This window comes from Xenopus laevis, chromosome 5S, assembly GCF_017654675.1.
Source record: "Xenopus laevis strain J_2021 chromosome 5S, Xenopus_laevis_v10.1, whole genome shotgun sequence".
Taxonomy (NCBI): domain Eukaryota; kingdom Metazoa; phylum Chordata; class Amphibia; order Anura; family Pipidae; genus Xenopus; species Xenopus laevis.
Window position 1 is genome coordinate 103812897 of NC_054380.1, and position 21087 is coordinate 103833983.

Below are 21087 nucleotides of genomic sequence, written 5' to 3' on the forward strand. Positions count from 1 at the left end.
GTCTGCACTCCATCTTGATGTTGGCATGCTCCTGTGTGCTTATACTACATCATCAAAAATGTAATGCACTTAGACATGTTTTTGATTAAAGGGGCAGGATTTCTACAAAATCCATTGGTTTTGCTACATGTCCACCTGTGGAAGTAACTTTACATGTCAATACAAATTCAAACAAGCTGCAAGGCCACAGGTCTTGTATCCTCAGATTTCCATTTCACTGTGTAGCACATACCATAGATACAATTACGTTGTTTTTACAATGAGCACTTTTGCCAAGCAATATTTAATTTCATTAGGGAATGTCTATTCAACCCTGTAGGGATTTTCCGCCATGAATTTCAAACGTTGGAAATGTGTCAACAAAACATCAAGAAAACAGAACCATGTCAGTGAAAATTAAAGACAAGGTCACAAGCAGCTCTAGCAAGGGTTGCCACAGTATAGTTGTACTGAAATAAGTGGCACACCAAATTGTTCACTTCTGATCCTTTTTCCATATCAAGGCAGATTTGAAGGGTCAGAGAAACCCGTGGGACATGCAAGTTTGCACGCAGAGTGGAGGAATGGCCACAGATCAAACTACAGCTTTAGCAGGTATGTTTATGACCAGGGAACATGTTATATTTCAACTCTGACTGGCGATGAATTGTAGCTTTCTCCCCTTCTCTTCCTTTCAGGAGTCTGTACTCTTGTTTATCCAAGTCTCTGATGAATGTCCATATCAAATTCAAACAACTGATTAGCACAACCGTCCTTCCTCTTTAGTGACTGAGAAAACATTGTATACTTATCTCTCTTTTACACTATCGATTTTGAAATGCTTGAAGCCCAAACACAGAAACTTATTCAGGTTAAATAGGCAGTTTCAATCTCAGGGTTTTTGTTTTTTACTGAAATAATAAATAAAAAAGTGGGTTTTGGAGGCAAAACTATTACCTATACAGTAATTTACAGAAAGTTGCCTTTTACTGATCTACAGCAGGCATTTTACTGAATTACAGTTCAGTATAAAATGCAAAATATGCAGCTCTCCTTCAGGCAATATCTGATTACGGTTTATTGTGTATTTACAAATTTTGCATAGGCACTTTGCTTAGTTGTAGTTGTAAATAGCTATGTTTGCATAACTCCAACAGTGCCTAGAATATGAATGTGCCCAAGCCTGCTGTTTCTATCATTGTCTCACAGCAGAGAATCCAATTATGCAGTAACAATGTAATGTGCTTAAACAGACTGTAAATCGTCCTTACTTAAACCCTAAGACCCTTTACCCGACGATAATAAAAAGCACTGCAGCCAGTGGTATTGCCAAATTAAGAAAATGTAAAAGGAACTATTTTGAGAGTTATTTAAATTATTGGCTTGGTTCAAGTGGAATTTGCATTTCATTAAACAAATGTGAAGGGAAACAAAGACAAAATTCAGTGGGGTGAGGGCTTTTATATCTCTTGCAGCACATTTGTACTGTTAGGCAAAGCAAAAGCAGTACAGGTCATGAGGAATTGCTTGGTGCAAATCCTGGCTGACGATAACCACTTGCAGATAAGGCGTTGGAAAACCATTCTCTAAGACAGTGATCCCCAACCAGTGGCATTGTGAGCAACATGTTGCTTTCCAACCCCTTGGATGTTGCTCCCAGTGGCCTCAAAGCAGGTGCTTATTTTTGAATTCCAGTCTTGGAAGTTTTAGTTACATAAAACCAGGTGCACTGCCAAACAGATCCTCCTGTAGTCTGCCAGTCCACATAGGGGCTTCCATCAGTCAATTACAGCCCATATTTGGCACCCCAGGAATTTTTAGCATGCTTGCGTTGCTCTCCAACTTGTTTTTACATTTAAATGTGGCTCAGGGGTTAAAAAGGTTGGGGACCCCTGCTCTAAGATAATCCTTTGAAAGCTCAAACTGTGTACAGCAACAATGAGGCAATGAGGCCATTGAAGCAAAAGCTTTGAGAAAAGATTCTACCATTAAAGAAATTCACAAACTATTAAAAAAAAAACTGTAAAATATATTTTATAAACGTGAATAGTGATATCATAAACACAAACACATGATCACCAATGGCCCCAGGCCCAGATTTGTGGAAAGGTCACCAAGGCCTGGGCCTATGGCAACAGAATTGTAGGGGACAGCATGCTGCGGAACCACACCAACAGAATGTATTAATGAAATCAAATTTTCCCAACTTGGAATGAACTTGAATCAAATTTGATTTGAAATAGAAAAACTCAAATCTAATTAAAAAGACTCGATTAGAGTTTTTTTTTCATAAAAAAATGTGAAAGTCCGGAAAGCTGCAAACATCACCAAAACGATTTCTGGACCTCTCCCACTGACTTGTACAGCAATTCAGCAGGTTTAAGGTGGCAAATAGTCAAATCCAAGTTCTTAAAGGGCCAGAGTATTAAATCTCAAAATTCGAATTAAAACTCGAATCGAGTTTGGATAACTCACAGTTCAAATTTGAGAGGCGAAAAAGAAATTCAAAAATTACAATTTTCACTTTGACCATAAATAAATCTGCCCCTTAATGTTATCCCCACAGTAGGCAAAAGAGGGTGATTTTTAGGGATTTCAATGCCACATGTTTAGTGGGAAAAAAGTTGTGGGCATAAAGCCAAAAGCACTTGTGAACAGTATACTGGTACAGTACAGTCAGGTGTTTCCCATGTTTGGTAGCAAAGAAAACACCCTGTGTGCCATCAGCCAATGGAAAGCTCATTTATGTGTCACAATGTATAAATGTTATGAAACAGAATTCTATGTAGTCAGCTATAATGCACAATATGGCTTATGAACACAGTACGTACTATAATACAGGTTGTTCTTTCCATTACATAATCATGAAAATGAAGCACTTCTTTATCTCAAAAATGAAAGGAGAGCCAATCGTTAACCCAAGAACTGAAGACAAAAAGCTGCAAAGACTTGCTATCTGCTTTATGGAATGTATTTATCTCAAACTGAGAGTGGAGCAAATTATAAGGCAGGAGTGCCCATACTTTACTAATGCGAGGTCTATTAGTGATTATGATCTACCTCCATAAAAGCATTGTTAGCGTTCTGTTCCATGGAAAATATTACTTCAACAAACCACTATTCCTTATGTAACCTTAACATAATCAATATCTGAATGAACAGAATGAAACAGGAGGGTAATTTAGACAAGCTGTTTGTTGACAGTGTCTTGAGATGTACTGATCACCAGCTAAAGGTCTACTGGTCGGTCCTGATCTACCTTTTGGGCACTCCTGTTATAAGGCATTGGACACGGCACCAGGTAAAATATCTTCTCCAAAGGAGAAGAACTTCCTGCTTGTGAGACTTTTATTTAATTTTTATTGTGTTTTACCATCTTCTATGTGTTACATATTGTTTGCCATTACCCTAAAGGCCCCTATACGTGGGGCGATAAAAGCTGCAGACAGACCGAGTGTGTGGGGCCAACCAACGGGCGTTCCGATCGACATCTGGCTGAAAATCAGGCAGATGCTGATCGGGCAGGTTAAGAAATCCCGTTGGGTCGCGGCCGTATCTTTTCGTTGATGTGGTGTCCAGATCTGACTGCCCGTTTGGCCTCCATTCTGATCCAATTGTTGGACCCTAGGGCCCAACGATCGGATCAGCTCAATATTGCCCACTTCAATGTGTGATGTCGCCAAATGAGCGGATCTCCCTGTCTGGGGCCACCTTTAGGGCCGTTAAACTGTGGCCTCTATTTTTTTTCTTTCCGGAACCCTGTTTCTGACCACGCAACTTACTCCTTGGAAGGAATAGCAGGAAGTGTCTGCCATATCTGACTTCAAGCCTACCTTCCTCTGATGAACATACTGTATATCTACAAATATTATTAGGATAAATTTATTCAGAAGTAACATATGTTTCAGTCCCTCCTCCCATGAAAGTAATAAAGAAAGTGTTTTTTACGTATCTGTGATTTTGTTTTTGCACTAAACGGCCATTCGATTTTATTTCACAGAGAGAAGAATAGAGAATCCGGCACCAGTAGCTGGAACACTATGTAACCAGATGAGTACCATTCCAGAGATGAGGAAAGATGCTGCATTTAACAGCTGCTACATGGGGTCAGGTGAACATAACTTTTCCTAAGTCCAGTCTCCCCATTCATTACCCTAGATGAGTTAGTATTTCTTCTAGGCACGTAAAAGGCAAGGACACCTTGTCCCCAGCAAGCCATTGTATCAGCACCTGAATAATTTGAATGCAAAAGCTGCTAGATGTCTCAGCAAGACGGAGAAAAGATAGCTTTCAAAAAATATTGTATGAATTAAAGGGAAACTATATGACAAAATGAATACTTAGGCAACAGACAGTATAAATCAAATTAAGTGGCAGATTAAAGAATTTTACCAAACTGGTATATATATGTAAGTAAATATTGCTCTTTTATTAAGTAAATATTGCTCTTGCCTGGAACCTCCATTTCATGATGGTCTGTGTGCTGCCTCAGAGATCACCTGACCAGAAATACTTTAACTCTAACTGTAAGAGGAAGAAGTGTGGAAGCAAAAGACACAACTCTGTCTGTTAATTGGCTCATGTGACCTAACATGTATGGTTTGTTTGGTTGCACCGTGAATCCTAGGATCCCAGGGGGCGGAGCTTATTTTTTAGCATGGCAATTTTCTATTTATCATTACCCAATGGCACATACTACTAAAAAAGTTATGAAAAGGGCTTATTTACATGAAGCAGGGTTTTACATATGAGCTGTTTTATGAAATATATTTTTATAGAGACCTACATTGTTCGGGGGGTATAGTTTCCTTTAAAGACACATTATAGCAGTAGGCTTCATCTAGGGCTGCAGTTGATTCAGCCTTGTAACTGCTAGTCTACCCTACAGCCCTGCTGGCAGTGGAAGCTGTAAATAGCAATTTAGTAAAAGCTGAAATATGCCATTGTTTTGCACATCTCCAGTCTGGTACACTCTCTCCCACTGCATCAGATTTATTTATTTAATGGTTTATTGAGGAGACTTGTTGAGACTTAATTTCAATACACTGTAACAAGTTATAGTTGTATTGACAATAAAATATCCTGTATCCCTATATATGGGAGGTGCCGTATGGTTTATAGCCAAGGCATGCACCATATGTTGATATAGAACAAACATCTATAGAGGATATTTCTGCTGCAGAAACAACATGGCAGCTAAAATACACAAGTACAAAAGGAGGGAATATAAAGGGCACCCAGCAAGTAGTTTGATTTCATAATTGCATTTTTCCATGTGACTGCTTCAACTAACTGCTCACACAGACAATCACATCAAACAGTTCACAGCTTTATCATTCTTTTTGAAACTGAACAATGACTGGAAAACGTTTTCCTTCAGATGTACATTATAATACATGCCATAGCTGAAATGGGTTGTTGGGAGTTAGAAGATTCAATATCCAAGCTTTTAACAAAATTTAAGGGCCTACTTTTTGAGTGACTGGGGTCAGGTTCCTTTATATCATAGTTACAGTAACCATACACTTCAGCAAAATAATCCACGCTCTGCCTGCGGAAGATCATTCAAGATAATATATCATCTGCACGATAGTTCTCATCTCTTGTAATCTGCCATAATGAACTAATAAACCCTTTGCACACGCTAGTAAATGTGTGATAACGCAGGCACAGGAATGTGATCTTTCGCCTCCTTTAGTAAACAGACTAGAAGCGCTATTCTTGTTTTCCACTGGACAGAACTGCAGCAAGTGGGAACGGTCAGTGTGACAGCTCCATTCAAATATTTAACACATGACTGAATGGTTTAACAGCAAATTTCCACTGTCCCCTCATCCAAATGTAAAGAGGCAACACGTGAGGCCTCCAACAGAGATCACTCTCTGCTTGCATGACAGAGATGTAGCAAATGGAGAAAGATGATTAAACTCACTTAGTTTGAGCAAAAACAAAAAAGAAATTGGCAATGAACTGAATAAAGCATCTCTTCTTTCCTTCTTACATCCACCAGCAGATACAAGCTGGGGAATCATGCATCCTTTAGTAACAGCAACTTCATTATTACAGATATAAATTACAAGTTGCACATATCATACACTGAATGAAACACGAGGGCCCTGCTCATGAGACCACAATCTAATAGATCTAACGGCAATTTAGTCTCTCAAATATTATCAGGTTACATGCACTGGTGTTCAGAAAGGTAACTGGAGTAATTATTACCGTACTTGCAATTCCTGAACTTTTGTTCCACTGTACATGCAGTCTGGCAGAATTGCACCTATTTGTTTATTGGGGTTTTATTGTGTAGGTCAGTTATCCCCAACCGGTGGCTCACAAGCAACATGTTGCTCACCAACCCCTTGTATTTTGCTCCCAGTGGCCTCAAAACAGGTGTTTATTTTTTCATTCTTGGCTTGGAAACAAGTTTTGGTTCCATAAAAACCAAAGTTCACTGCCAAACATAGCCTCCTGTAGACTGCCAGTCCATATAGGGTCCACCAGTAGTCAGCCACAGTTTATAATTCACACCCGGGGAACTTTTTTCATGCTTGTATTGCTCTCCAACTTTTTGTAACATTTGAATGTGGCTCTTGGGTAAAAAAGTTGGGGATCCCTGGTCTAGTTTATGTGTGTCACCATATCATGCATCATATTCACAGGCGTTTCGAACTGTGTTCCCCTGTTGAAACACACCTGTACTCACACAAGTGCATCCAAGTACCAGATTGCAGGTGGAATTCATTATGTTTCGCACTATATGGGAATAGGTAAGTAAAGATTCCCATGTGCAAACACCCAAAGGAAATCTGTGTGGGGTTGAAAGAGTTAAACTTTCTTGTATTTCAAAGGGGAAGAAGAAGCAGCAGCCTCTTCTCAGCTATGACATACAGGTGACAGCTGCTCCCAAAACTTTAAACTGTTTATTCAATTAAACATAAATAGGGGATGCATTTGTGATTGCTGATTCCCCAAGACCATTCTTCAAAGGGCTGCCAACTTGCTTGGAACTCGGCACAAGAAACCAATTAGTTTAGTTCGTATACAAATGAAAGAGAGAAAATGTGCAGCTAGGAATTCATTACTGATCATATCCAGACAGCTGAACGCCACATCTCTGGGGCCCTTTCACCCAAGCAGTACTCAGTATGCCTTATCTGCTTTATCACCTTCACGGAAAACTATAAATGCTTATTTTTACTCCAAACAGTTCTGTTCCGTATTTGAGGTGTCATAGAGATTAATATTATTCAGGCACTATAATTTAGGAGGTATTCTGTTGCCCTTCAGTAGCTAGACTACAACTCCCAGCATGTCCTAAATACAAGCAAATGGGGTAGGTCACCTATTAATTAACTTTTAGAATGTTGAAGATGGAAGTACTTGAATCCATTCTGCATCTGCTCTTTATTTTACTTAATTGACACCGTATTCTGCATCCCCCGAAGACCCCCATTTATTATAGTTTCATCTAATAAGTCCAATCAGCATTTAAAGTATCTTCTAATGAGCCAATAAATACATATGAATAAATCCAAAACGCAGCTGTGTGTGCTTATGAATGTCAGTCGTTTAGTCACTTACTATGAAAAGGTTACACTTCAGATGCAAAATGGGCATTAAACGACTGTGCCTTATTTGGGCTCCGGATGGGAAGATAATTAGGAGGAGTCAAATGGCAGACCCTGAAGGTGTGTAAGCATTTCACACTCACGCTTTCTGCAGTTGGAACAAAATTATGTGTGAAGCTTGGATACAGAGTGCGGAATGTTATATGGCTTTGGGTTTCTTTCTAGCCGTCTTGTGAACTCAGACACCATAATTCAGTCTGAAAGAAACCTTTCACGTTTGGTACAACACAACTGCTCTGTAAATTATTGTTGCTTCTAAGAGCATGTACACATGGACATATAAAAATCACATTGGCTCACTAAATACAAGGCGCAGCTGAATTCATATAAAAATGTTTATGGTAATAATATATTGATAATACATCTGGTATTCATGTATAGTGAGCCAAATGTGGATTTCAGTGTATAGAGTTAGAAGCTTGTGTTGGTGGAAACTGTCTTGGTCTCTGCATTGAGATGTGTTTAAGGGTAGAACTACACAAAAAACTTGCAATTGATTTTGGCAGATCCGACGCGCTGCGCAAAACGCAGGCGTCAAGTCGAATGCGACAGAAAATAAGGTAAGAAATACAAATGTCGAATGGTGTCGCAGCGTTCATCCGACGCCACACAACTGTCAGATGCAGATGCGTTCAGATTGATTGGTCGCCGTAAAGACGAGGCGATTAGTCGCCAGGCAACTAAATCTCCCCAAATCGCCCAGTGTGCTCCTACCCTAAAGTTTAATTTTTCCCCTTCTAAAGCAGCTCGGGGGGGTTGCCGACTCTTTTACTGTTTTAAATTGATACATTTAGTTGATCCATTTGTTATCTTTGTCCCTGCTGAGCAGAATCCCTGAGCTTCATTAAAAGCAGCAGTTAGAATTGTAACAATAGTATCCAACTAATATTCCACAGATGCTGTTGAGAAATGTATCAAATAATTGAATCAACTAAATGTAGCAAATTGTAACAGTTCAGAATGCTCCTGGATCACTGAGCTGCCAGACTCAAGCACTACACAGGAACACTGAACTTTAAACTTAAATTTTGGGAAAACGATAAGAAATTAAAGATGGAAAGCAATTGAAAAAGGTTTTGTTTATGGTGAACAATTTGAAAACAACTGAAATGAAAACAGTTTTTGAAAGGTGAACAACCACTTTAAAGGGCTCTTACACACGGGCGTTCCGACCTGCGCTCCCCTGCGTTCCGTTTTTTGGCGTTCAGCCGCAGGGGAGCGCAGGAATAGACGCAAGTCATTATTTGAAATGGGGCTTGCGTCTATTCCTGCGCTCCCCTGCGGCTGAACGCCAAAAAACGGAACACAGGGGAGCGCAGGTCGGAACGGCCGTGTGTAAGAGCCCTTAAGTACAACAAGATACTTTACCATCTATGATATAATTCCAAGCTTAAAAAAACAAAAAAAAGGATTAACCAATGATAATATCTTGTAAAAGGGCAACTTTAGATGGCTTGTTTTCTCCTGAGTTCCACCACATAAAGTAGATGAGAATGGAAACAAACACTACCAGAAAATATTTGCCAGCATTTATGGCAGGGGACTAGGCCGTCTCCTGCATAAAATCTTTGGGTCATGGGAAGGTCCGGGTCAAGCTCTTCTCCTGCTCTCCCCGCCCCCGACCTAGCAGTTCTGGCTTCCAGCACAGCAGCGGGCCAGGGCCGGGTGCGGATTGGGAGGGGGCGGGTTAGGGTCGGCTGTGGGCCGAGAAATTCTGGGGGCACCAGGAGGTATACTGGGCCCATGAGGGCCTAATTCATATACAGCTTCAATAAATATTGATAAAACAGATTAACCTCTAAACATTTTTGGGGCCTGAAAAATAATTTGCTGTCTGGCCCAGTAATATCTAGTTACGCCACTAATTCCCACTATAACAGAACCACAAATCCAAGCATCTACGCTGGCTGGGAGCTACAGTATTCCACCAAACTGGCCTGTTTCTACAGCAAACACAGAAAGGATTACTGGGAAACAGCCAAAGGGGCACAACATATCAAACACCCGCTGTTTACTAGTAAAGCTGGCCATAGATGTTGAGATTTTTAAAAGATCCGATCCTCATCGTGAGACCACGATTTTCTCGGAACGATCGTACAATCGTACGAATTTACCATCAACTAAAAAAGACCAATTTGCCAGGAAAACAAAGGGGAGCTGCCTGCTTGGCCCTGCAAACATAGATAGATTGTACTGGGACCGACAAAGATTTTTCAACCTGGCCGATCAATTTCCTGGCAGATGTCCGCCGAAAAATGGTAAGATGTACGATTGTTCGAATCACACTAATCGCACGATAATTTCGAAGGATTGGTTGGACTTCCCTAAAAATCGGTCGTTCGGCAAGAAGAATCGTCGCGTCTATGGGGAGCTTTAGGCAGCTCCAGTTTGTTTGATGGAGCAAAGTGCTGACTAGCACTTCCTTGCTTTGTGCAAGCTGCTGTCCATGTCAGCTAAGCACACCAGACCCAATGGGATTAATAGCGTTGGCCCAGTAATGTGGTAACCATGTAAATCTGCACCACTCTTGCTTGTTTAGGAGCTACTCAGCAAGAGCTCCACAACAGGCTGTTAGCCACTGTTGCCAGGAAACAGCAACATTGCTGTGAAATGTGAAGCAAGTCCGGTTGCTGTGACCCTACAGAAATGTTCTCAAAGCTTACACATAACACCAAGCCATTCACATGCCCGTATATCTGCCCCAACAGTTATGAGATGAGGTGAAACGAAAGCTGTCCCTCAGTCAGGTGGCACTCCCCACAGTGCTCTGTAGGTTGCTGTTGTGAAGTAAACACTGGAGGTTAATGTAGGTGGATCCCCACTCCTTACTATGCAGTCAAACGAGTTCTGGGTACAAGCTATTAATATAATTCCACCAACATTCTCAAACTATTTTAACTCTTACATATAAATACCTTCAGCAGGATCTAGAATAGATTTTCCCTTCTTCGTTCCTTAAATTGAAGAAATTGAAGAAGCTACACAGATCAAACACAGACTTTCAACGTCAGCACCCAATGACTAGGCTAGGCTGCCCATTCTAGAGTTTAAGGGGGCAATCTTCCTGCAGCAAGTTACTGGACCACCATTAGAATGATAATTATAGTTCATAATTACCTACAATATATATGTAGTGCTTTATAATAATATCATTTTGAGAAGATGGTGTGTTTTACAAACGTATATTAAAATGGCACAAAAAACTACATTCCTGATTCTGCTTATGCTATTGTTACAGCCCTGTCAATGGTTTTATCAGCTACATCCAATTTACAATGAATAATTTCTAATCCTGGTGGACCAAGGAGTAATGGTCCTGACATTTTCTGTCAGAACTATTACTCCTTGGTCTACCAGGATCACAGAATTATCCATCTGCTGTTGGCTGCAAGGAAGCGAAGAAGAACCACAACTCCTGGTGCTCCAATTGTTTGGGCAGTTGGCCCGAACAAACATAATAATGCAAAAGTATATGGCCTCCAGTACGGTATACGTCCCCACTGGGCACTTGGTCGAACTACTGTACAATTCTGCTCATATATGGCCACCTTATATGTACACAGAAACAGAATAACTGTGCCTGACCCACTGAAAATTGGCATATGGTTATTCATTATTCATACAGTTCTTGGCACATACATGGCTCACCCACTGCATTATGGAAGACAGAACATACTTATTTCACTTTTTTTATGACCTTCTAGTAGGCACCCACTGGAACAACGCCACAGAGATTTCAAGGTTAATTTCAAGCTGACAATCCCCTATTGCCTCAATGTGGGTTATTTATATAGTGACTTAAATGGTCACTCCATTTGAGCAGCAAATGGTATGAATGAAGTATGTAAAGCCCTGCAGAATATGTCAGAGCAATATAAAGGATTATAACAATAATAATAAACTACTTATATTGAAGCAATTGCTTAATTATAACTGGGATCCCTATGTAAAAATATTTGGTTACATTCACAGCTATAAAATTAAGCAGAACAGGATTCTGCTCCTGAACTCATATTGTAAGGTTATTATATTTACATTAATGACTGTTTGCACTCATTCTCATAAACTTACATACAGTACATACTAAGACTAATGAGCAACAAAATGTCAAAACACGTTTGCTTATATTACAAAATGTGTTTTCCCACACAAGCACAAAGCAATGTAGCTATTCAGACCAAATCAAAGAATTCACACTGTTTAAACTAGTTATTTGAACTACAACTCCCAGCAACTTCCCTACTCTCAACAGCCATCCTGGTTTACATTAAATGTGGTATTTAGCAACACTGCTTTCCTTTTAAAGACGGTTGTTAAGCACAGAGTATTTGGTGGAAAGAAAAAAAAAGGTTACGGATGACCCAAGGGCTAAAACAGGCAACATTCTTTTCATTTCACTTTGAGTTTTTCATAAGAGGCAGCTATGAGGAGACATGCCAAAGATAAGATTGTGTACATAGTTACTGTTAACTTGAAACTCATGCAGTAAAACCTCCATTTTACGTTTTTCAGGGGACAAGAAAAAAAAAATGGAGTAAAATCCAGGGAAATGCTTTATACATTATAAATTGGTGGGACCAAAATAAAATGTTACATGTGGGAAAACTTAAAATTAGGGAATGGAAAACTTTTATATATTTATAATTTTTCTTAGAAAATTTTATATTCAGCCAATTATCAAACCACCCAAAAACAATTAATTGAATGCCAAATCGATACCAAACCTTATCTGCCTTGTACTGCTACTCTCCAACCTAACAGTTAAGCTAGGCCTACATTGTAAGAGCCATTATGGCTGCCAGCAAATGGATATTTACCAGTCTGGTTGCCAGATTTTACTGGCCAGTGCATGGTTACCTTTTACAATGCTAATTACTGGGGTCAATGACTTCATAAATCAGGAATAGTGATGGGCCAATCTGACCCATTTTGCTTCCCCCGAAAAACTGCAAAACAACATATAATTTGCCAAATGCATTTAAGTCTAAGGGTGACAATTTTTTTTTTTGATGCGCAACTATTTTTTTTTCACTCATTGGAATCTATCGCTCATCACTAATCAGGAGTCCGCATACAATAAACAATTCCTGTCTTGGAATACAAATATCTCTACATAAAAAGTCAATGTCACATTGAATTGCCCCTTTTGCACTTATTCTCCAAAATTGTTCCACTTATGATGAAGCCTGTATTTGGTCCATCCCCAATACAAAAAACACAACATAGGTTATGAAATGGTTGCATACCCGTGTACAATATACTTACTGATATCTCATTTTGATTCGGTCGCTATCTGGACTGCAGTAGAGTCTTTCCACATGCTCTTGAGAATCATCGTTCACACTCTGCCAGATGCCAGTAGCTCTCCTCCTAACCTGCCAATGATATGGCAACACCGTGTGATGTTTCTGGCAATCATTTCCATAAAAGCACAAACCTTGTAGGAAATCCACACAAATGTCTACCCCATCTTTTTGGTGGACATGATATTGCAACTGATTCAGAAGTTCGAACACAAGAAGTAGAGATGCCTCCTCTGTTTTGTCCTGAAATATTCCAGCGCTGGAATTGTTTTGGTTTAAACTGTATTGGTCCAGTGAGCCATTATCCTGGAATAACCCTGAAGAGTAGCTTTCTGGTAGCTTATCCAAGAAGCCGGGATTGGTGAAATCTGTTGAGACTGTCTGCAGGAGAGGATCTTGGAAAGACCCATTGGCAGTATTATTATTATTATTATTAACAGTCACATTTGAATTATCTGATGGAAATGTTGGTTCCGTTGTCTCTAATACAGTGGGTTGATGTACCACAATATCTTCCTGCTCTGTATGAAGGGTCGGTGGCTGGTCTTTTAAGGGGCTAAGATTTGGACTCCCAGATATCAGTGAATTGTTTGGAGTGCACTGCTGTTCTATCCCCAGTGCCTTTTTGTCAATTGGCTCACATAAACTACTTGTATTCCCAGCTCCATTCCTAGACACAAATATTCCATCAAGAGTCCCAGATCCCAAAAAACTAGTAATTATTGGCCGTAGAGCATTTATTGTTTCCGAGTCTAATAATTTCGGAGCCTGTTTTTTTTTAAAACATGGCTTTAGTGGTGGAATTTTGCTAGATTCTCTGGCAAAGTCTCTTTCACTCATATGGGTATCACTTATGTTAGAACCAGGGACCTTTACAGAACATTCCCCATGAGGCGCAGTATCCATAATTTGTATAGAGTTCTCCATGGCTTCAAATTGCCTCAAATATGCCTAAGGAAACAAAGAACAAAAGACAAAAGTGTAAAGTGGTCTATGTATATTTGATCAAAATCAATTCTTATCCTTACATTCCCTTGGAATTGTATGGCAGTGAACTCTCAAAATGAAGTCATATTCCTACATATTACATACCATAGAGTAGCTGTAGGAATGTGTACTCTAGCTTAGTGATGTGCAACATATGCTTCTTGTGTTGTTTGTGAACTATAGCTCCCAGAATCCCCTTGGCAGTTCAATGGTTAGCTATGACAGATGTAGTTTAACAATAGTTGGAGAGTTACAAATCAAATATCCAAGCTCTAAATCATGTTCACATTGCTTACCATTACATGGGAAAAACACAAATATGTTTTGCAGACAGCTGTACACGGCTCCTGAAAACATCTCACCTTTTTCTAACATTAAAGGAGAAGGAATGGTTAAAACTAAGTAAGCTTTATCAGAATGGACTATATGAATTTACTAGTAAACCCACAAAGTAATGCTGCACAGAGTCATCTGTCAAAAGAAACACCACAATTCGTTCCTTCTATTGTGTACACATGGGCTTCTGTATCTGACTTCCTGTTTTCAGCTTAAACCTCCAGGGCTTTGGTATGCTCAGTTTGCTCCCCTCCCTGCTGTAATCTGAGCTCAGAGCTATGAGCATGCAAAAAGAGACTTAGGCAGGAAGTGATGTCACAGCAAGCTGATATGGCAGCTGCTATCTTAAACAAACAGAGACAGTGTCCTGCCAGAGCTGTTTACTCAGGTATGGAAAAGCATTCTTAAGAATAAAAATATCGTTCAAGCTTGCACTGTTATGGCTAATCTATTGGCAATAAACTGCCTTATTAGCTTTCCTTCTCCATTAAACACTGAAAAGGCACATAGTGTATCCCTAAAAGGCCTAGCAAAATACACAAGCATGGCTTAATTACAGACATGTGTACACACCCTGTCTCTCTCACTATTTCCCTCTCTGGAGCACACCCAGTCTGGTACATTCACATGCCCGTTTCCCAACTCTGAGGCTTGCTGAGTCTAATGTGGCTCACACACCCAATGGCCTCACCACCTCTCTCTCTGGTTCATGTATTTCGGCAATGACTGGGGTTAGTCATGGGAAAGCAAAACGAAATCATACATTCCTTTGGTAAATACTTTAAGGCGATATACAGTAAATACATAATTGACGAAAAACATATATGTGAAAAGATTTATACTTGTAGGTATTTTACCAAAATGCGCCTATCCACTACAGGTCATTCAAGGTCAATCTCCCTGTGTGCCAAAGGGACTATTCATGTAAAGGTTTTCCCTACAGACTCACACAGCTTCTCAGCAGCACAAGTAGACATGTTTGAGCACATTCAATATGCTTTAAGCATTGACTTGCACCAAGGCCTCAGTAAGCTTATGCTCACTCAAACAAGGTTCCCAAACACATGTGATCCAGGGCCCGCAGATTGCAGTCTATTGTATTGCAGGAGAACAGTACGTCTGTCTTCTCACCAGAGTGCCATGATTCAAATAATAAGCATAATGGGTACGCTCTAGGGGTTCCCTGAGGTCAAACTGAAATCTTAACATGCAATTCAGTAATGTAAGCAAGTCATACACATCTGCTTATTTGGCCAGGTCACCAGACGTTAGTATAATTGTCCAATTTGGGCTAATTATGATGTCCTGCCCTTAAGATGATTACACTGTGCATTCAGTTGTCTTTGCCCAAAATCCTCTTTTACCTGGCCAGATCAGATGCTTAAAGGGGTGGTTCACCTTTAACTTAACTTTTAGTGTGTTATAGAATAACTAATTCCAAGCAACTTTTCAGCTGGCCTTCATTATTAATTTTTTATAGTTTTTTTTTAATTATTTACATTCTTCACTGACCCCCATCTAAACAAAAAAAAACAAATGCTCTGTAAGGCTAGAAATATATTGTTATTGCTACTTTTTATGACTTATCTTTCTATTCAGGCCTCTCTTATTCATATTCAAATCAAGGCATGGTTGCTAGGGTAATTTGGACCCTAGAAACCAGATGGCGCAAACTAGACAGCTGCTGAAAAAAAGCTAAATAACTCAAAAACCACAAATAATAAAAAATGAGAACCAATTGCAAATTGTCTCAGAATGTCACTCTCTACATCACACTAACAGTATATTTAAAGGTAAACAACCCCTTTAAAAAGCCATTACTATGGTCTCATTCATGCTATCCAACAATAAAACCCTGAAACAGCAGCCAGCATCAGCCTATGTATGAGCATAATAATAGGGTCAATAAAAACAGGAAGTGATTTGTATGCATTTCATTACAAAATATTTTACCTGTACTCTTACAAACTGGTGTGTCTGGTATTAAATCTCTAAAATAGCTGTTACATATGGCAAAGGTATTGGAAAATGGGTATATCTTATGCCTTGGCACAAAGGGAATATACCTGCAGACTGATCATTATATGATTACTCTGCCACATTTCCCACAAACTCTTCTAACAGTTTATAATGTAAATGACTTCTAAATTATAAAATGAATGTGGTCTTACACAGTCGTAAGGCTACAATCATCAATATATCACAATCCTAGCACATTGTCCTATATCACACAGCATAAAAACAGAACAATGGCAATGGAAATATATACATAAAGAAAGGTCATCTAACCCCATGTTATTAGGGTGATAATGATCCAGTGATGGATTTCCTCTTTAAGGTCTAAAATATGGCCAGAGTGGGACTATTATCTCCCTAAATTACATTGATTGATGTTGCTGCATCCGAATGAATGTGTATATATCTCCTGTAAATGGAGAAGAAATACAATTGGACTGTGAGAAACAGGTGCACTTTAACATTGAATACAATGGACACTTTCAGGAATGCAAACTTGGGGCCATTCACCTTTCAATGGCACTATATAAATAAAAACATCTATACATGCATACATACAGCTCCCTGCCTTCCCCCTAAATCCTCCAAGCCAAAGCAATGTAGAGATCTGTAGTTCTCTTCAGCTGGTGGGCTGGATGTTTGACATTCTGTCGGCCTATTGTGTCTTCAAGTATCCGAGTACGTGCGATTTACCAAGTGGGATTAGGGCAGACAAGGAATGTGTTGAGCGGGGAGGGAACAGGCAAAGCGGGGATCATAAGACTCCATTTGCTCTAGTTGATAGCAGTGGCGGTTGGAAATGAGCTTCTAATTACAAAACAAAGGAGGCAAATGGTGCAGTATCACACTAGGCATGGAAATCATTTAATTACACCCAGTGATCTCTAGCTAGCACTATAAAATTAGTGCTTATCTCTTTTATTATCTGTACAATAAACTTCGAAGCTGGAGTTGGACCTGCTGACCATCTGCAACACTGTCTTAAAAAACAGGGGCTCTTCCCCAATTGCCTTAGAGCACATTCCCATATGCCTAAGTAAAGTTTGACATCATTAAAGGGGAACTTACCCTAAACCCTCTTTTTAACAGGATTACCATTATTTGTAACTGCAATAGCAGTTGAAAACGGTGTTTATCCCTTTCTGTTTTTCCGGTTCTGACTCCTGAAACAATGTAACAGAACAGTTTTCCTCCGGGTCTATTAAAATCAGCTGGGCTCTGGCGCAGAGAATAGAAACAGCCAGGAGCAAATATACAGATCACTATAGAAATGTTGAAATACATGAATATTGGGCAGTTGCTTAGAATGAGATTTCCATTCAATTAAGCAGGTTTGGCTAGAGAACCCCCTTTTAGGCATTATTATTGAACTTCAACTCAGCCCCTGAGTGAGCAGAAGGAAAGTCAGAAAGGTGTGGGCCCTGGTCCTACTGCTCACTGTCTAATGTCAAGCAACTATTCCGCATAATAAGTGGACCCGAGCGAATCCCTTTGTTCTGGGTGAAGATCACCAGCGGTTGCCCATAACCAATGGAAGAGGGAGAGCTCGGGGCCAAAGAACAAGGGGCAGGGGCGCAACCTGTGGATCAGGACCAGGGGGTAGAAGATCAATTTCTTTATGAAACTTGCCAGGACATTCCGTTTCCATGCAGCAGATTCCTTTAGATCCCAGGTAAGTCCACAACTTGATATAATCACACTACGCGGAGGGGCTTCAGGCGGGGGAGCTGTCCATACACCGCTGAACTAACCGAAGGCAAAGAGACACTTACCCGCCAGTGCCGGGGCCAGGCTGAGTTCCTTGTCCCCTGGCTGAGCCTCTGTTCTACAGGGAGGTGGGAGGGATTCCTAGCCCCGCTCTCGCCTGCTGCTCCCTACGTGACAAGCTTCCCATTACAGCAGCTCAAGTCCAGTCCTGATCCCTCACGTGGAACATTATTAAATATCTCCTGCCGCAAGCCACGCCCACACGAGGCTGCACGACTCAAGAGAGGAGCATAAGGGGAGCAGGAGGAGACACTCTCCATTGAGCCGCGGGACAGCCTGTATTACTGTACTTCCTCCTGGAGCTTATACTGCCATCTGCTGGACACTGTCTCACCTGCACGATACTTTCATTCATAGGCTCTGTATATGCTGCACTGAGCTGCTTGTGTCCGAGGGTTGCCAGGTTGGCTGTTTTCCAGCCAAATTGGGCTACTAATTTAAAGCCCAGGCGGGTTTTGAAAATACAAAATAGCCAATGTACGGATGTAGGCTACTTTTTGGCTGGTTTGTACTTTGGAAACCAGCCAAAGTTTTTTCTTGCTCTAATGTGCCAAGCTTGTGTCTCCCTCCCAATGCATGTTGGGTAATGTTTTTTGTCTAACAATTTGCCAACTGCCAAGTATAATGTAAGACTACAATACCCAGCATGCAATGGGACTGACTTCTGTAGAAGTCGGGAGTTACCAGACTTTGGGCTCCGTCCCTCTTAAGCATTCTCACGTTTTCCAGTGACTTTCCTCAATTTCAGACAACTTTGGGACGAAAATCTGCTGGCCACCAAAATGTCTAGAGGTTGACCTGTTATACCAATATATATTGAAATTGTATGGGGCCCCTATACCTCCTGGGCCCCCCTCTGTAGTTATGCCCCTGGTGACGGGCTAATCTGTCCCATTTTGCTTCATGGGAAACAGGGAAAATTTTAAAAAGGTGTTTTTTAACATAAATTATTTTTTAGAATTTTTTCACTGCAAAAATTGTGCTATTTTTGGGCTACTGTTGAAGTGCCTCTCGGCTGGTTTTGGGCTGGTTTTGAAAATTAGACCTGGCAACCCTGTTAATGGGTCCTCACTCTACTTCCGTCTGTAAGCTCTTCTGACAAATTTATTTGTAAGTTGTTATGACTTGCCTTTGTATCACCCTACTATACAGACTATGTTCAGGATGTGACCTACTTTATATACATGATGTCATTCTTCAGTTTTGATTCAAACATGCATTTTTTTTCTTTACCTTTGTTTTCTCTATTTCTGAGCTCAGTACAACTATTACTATTCCACTACTTCCAATAGGGTGTATTGCTCTGCCAGATCCATTTCTATTACATCAATAATAATTAGGGATGCCCCGAATCCAGGATTCAGTCCGGGATTCGGCCTTTTTCCAGCAGGATTCGAATTCGGTTGAATCCTTCTGCCGGGCCGAACCGAATCCAAATCCTAATTTGCGTATGCAAAGTAAATAATGTTTTCCCCTTCCCACCACTAATTTGCAAATGCAAATTAGGATTTCGGATTCGGTTCGGTATTCATCTGAAACTTTAGTGAAGGATTCGAGGGTTCAGCCGAATACAAAATAGTGGGTTCGGTGCATCCCTAATAATATTGATTACTTAAAGGCACACTATCCTGTTATGTTATGCATAGAAAATTACTGTTTTCAAAAGGTAACACTTCTGCCCGGCTGAACCGAATCTGAATCTTAATTTGCATATGCAAATTATGGGTGGGGAGGGAAATTGCTTGACTTTTTGTCACAAAACAAGGAAGTATGCATATGCAAATTAGGATTTGGATTCAGTTCAGTATGCAACTAAATCTTCTGCGAAGGATTCAGGGGTTCAGCCGAATCCAAAATAGTGGATTCGGTGCATCCCTAATTCTGAGACAACTTGCAATTGGTTTTCATTATTTGTAGTTTTTTAGTTATTCAGCATTGTATTTAGCAGCTGTACAGTTTTTGCACTTTCAGCAATCTGGTTGCTATGGTCCAAATTACCCTAGAAACCATGCATAGATTTGGATAAGGGACTGAAATATGAATAGGAGAGGGCCTGAATAGAAAGACAGGCAGTGTCGGATTGGCCTACCTGGATACCAGGAAAACTCCCGGTGGGCCCAGGTGTCAGTGGGCCCTCTTGCTTCTAACCATTTGGCCTATTTCATGGTCATTACCTATTTCTTTATGGGGAAAAAAGAGGCTTAATAATGGAAGAATGTAGTATAGAAAGTAGACATAAAAGACTAGGAGAATAAAGAGGTTAAATGAGGAAAAGAGGAATAATAGTTTGGAAAGTGGGCCCATGGTCTAAAGTTTTCAGGTGGGCCCTTGGTATCCCAGTCCGACACTGAAGACAGGCAATAAAAAAGTGGCAATAACAATTATATTTAACTTTAGAGAGCATGTCTTTTTAAATGGGGTCAGTGACCCCCTTTTGAAAGATGGAATGAGTCAGCAAATAATTCAAAAGCTATAAGAAATAAACAATGAAGACCAATTGGAAAGTTGCTTAGAATTGGCCATTCTGTAAGATGTCAAAAGTTAACATAAACGCAAGATGTGCTTTCTTTCGTGGTACTAAGAGGTATTGTCCAGTGGCAGTGGGATTTTCAGCCTGCAATTTCAAGTCATATAAACTTTAATTGAAAGTTTTCTGCTTTTCCTTTCAGAAAAGGCTTTGGGATATTTCTTATAATGAAGCATGATATACAATGGCAAACATCCAAATATTTGTGTGTTTATATGTTATTTCTGTTTGGGGGTGAATGTTAAGGTGAGATATAAATATTATACAGGGCATTGTATGTTTTTTTTTATTTCAGGTATTATTGTTCTGTATAAAGGTCATTTGTCTGCAATGTAAAAATGAAGGGTTAACCAGTGACTCATTTTCTTCCTTTTGAACAATCTTGGCCTGTGAGATTAAATGTATTTATGCCTCATGAATAACTAATAAGAATATGGATAGCAATTACATATATTGGCTATGGAGGCTGACCTTGAAATGGAGCCAAAAGACTAATCTTTGTGTTTTCCATCTGAAGTAAATTCAGTATTGTAATCAACAG

General features: G+C 40.0%; 1 protein-coding gene across 2 annotated transcripts in view; it reads right to left on the bottom strand.

Annotated features, from left to right (window-relative positions):
- tiparp.S (TCDD inducible poly(ADP-ribose) polymerase S homeolog) overlaps window positions 1-18181 on the bottom strand; it is a 37560-nt gene extending 19379 nt beyond the window's left edge. Inside the window, exons 1-2 of one of the 2 annotated variants that reach the window (XM_018265740.2) lie at window positions 18025-18181; window positions 12876-13864 (exon numbers count right to left, since the gene is read on the bottom strand). In XM_018265740.2, coding sequence (XP_018121229.1) covers window positions 12876-13840 — 965 coding nt within the window. In that variant the 5' untranslated portion in view covers window positions 13841-13864; window positions 18025-18181. The other variant, XM_018265739.2, reaches the window with a different exon arrangement.
- Window positions 18182-21087: the final 2906 nt, after the last annotated feature.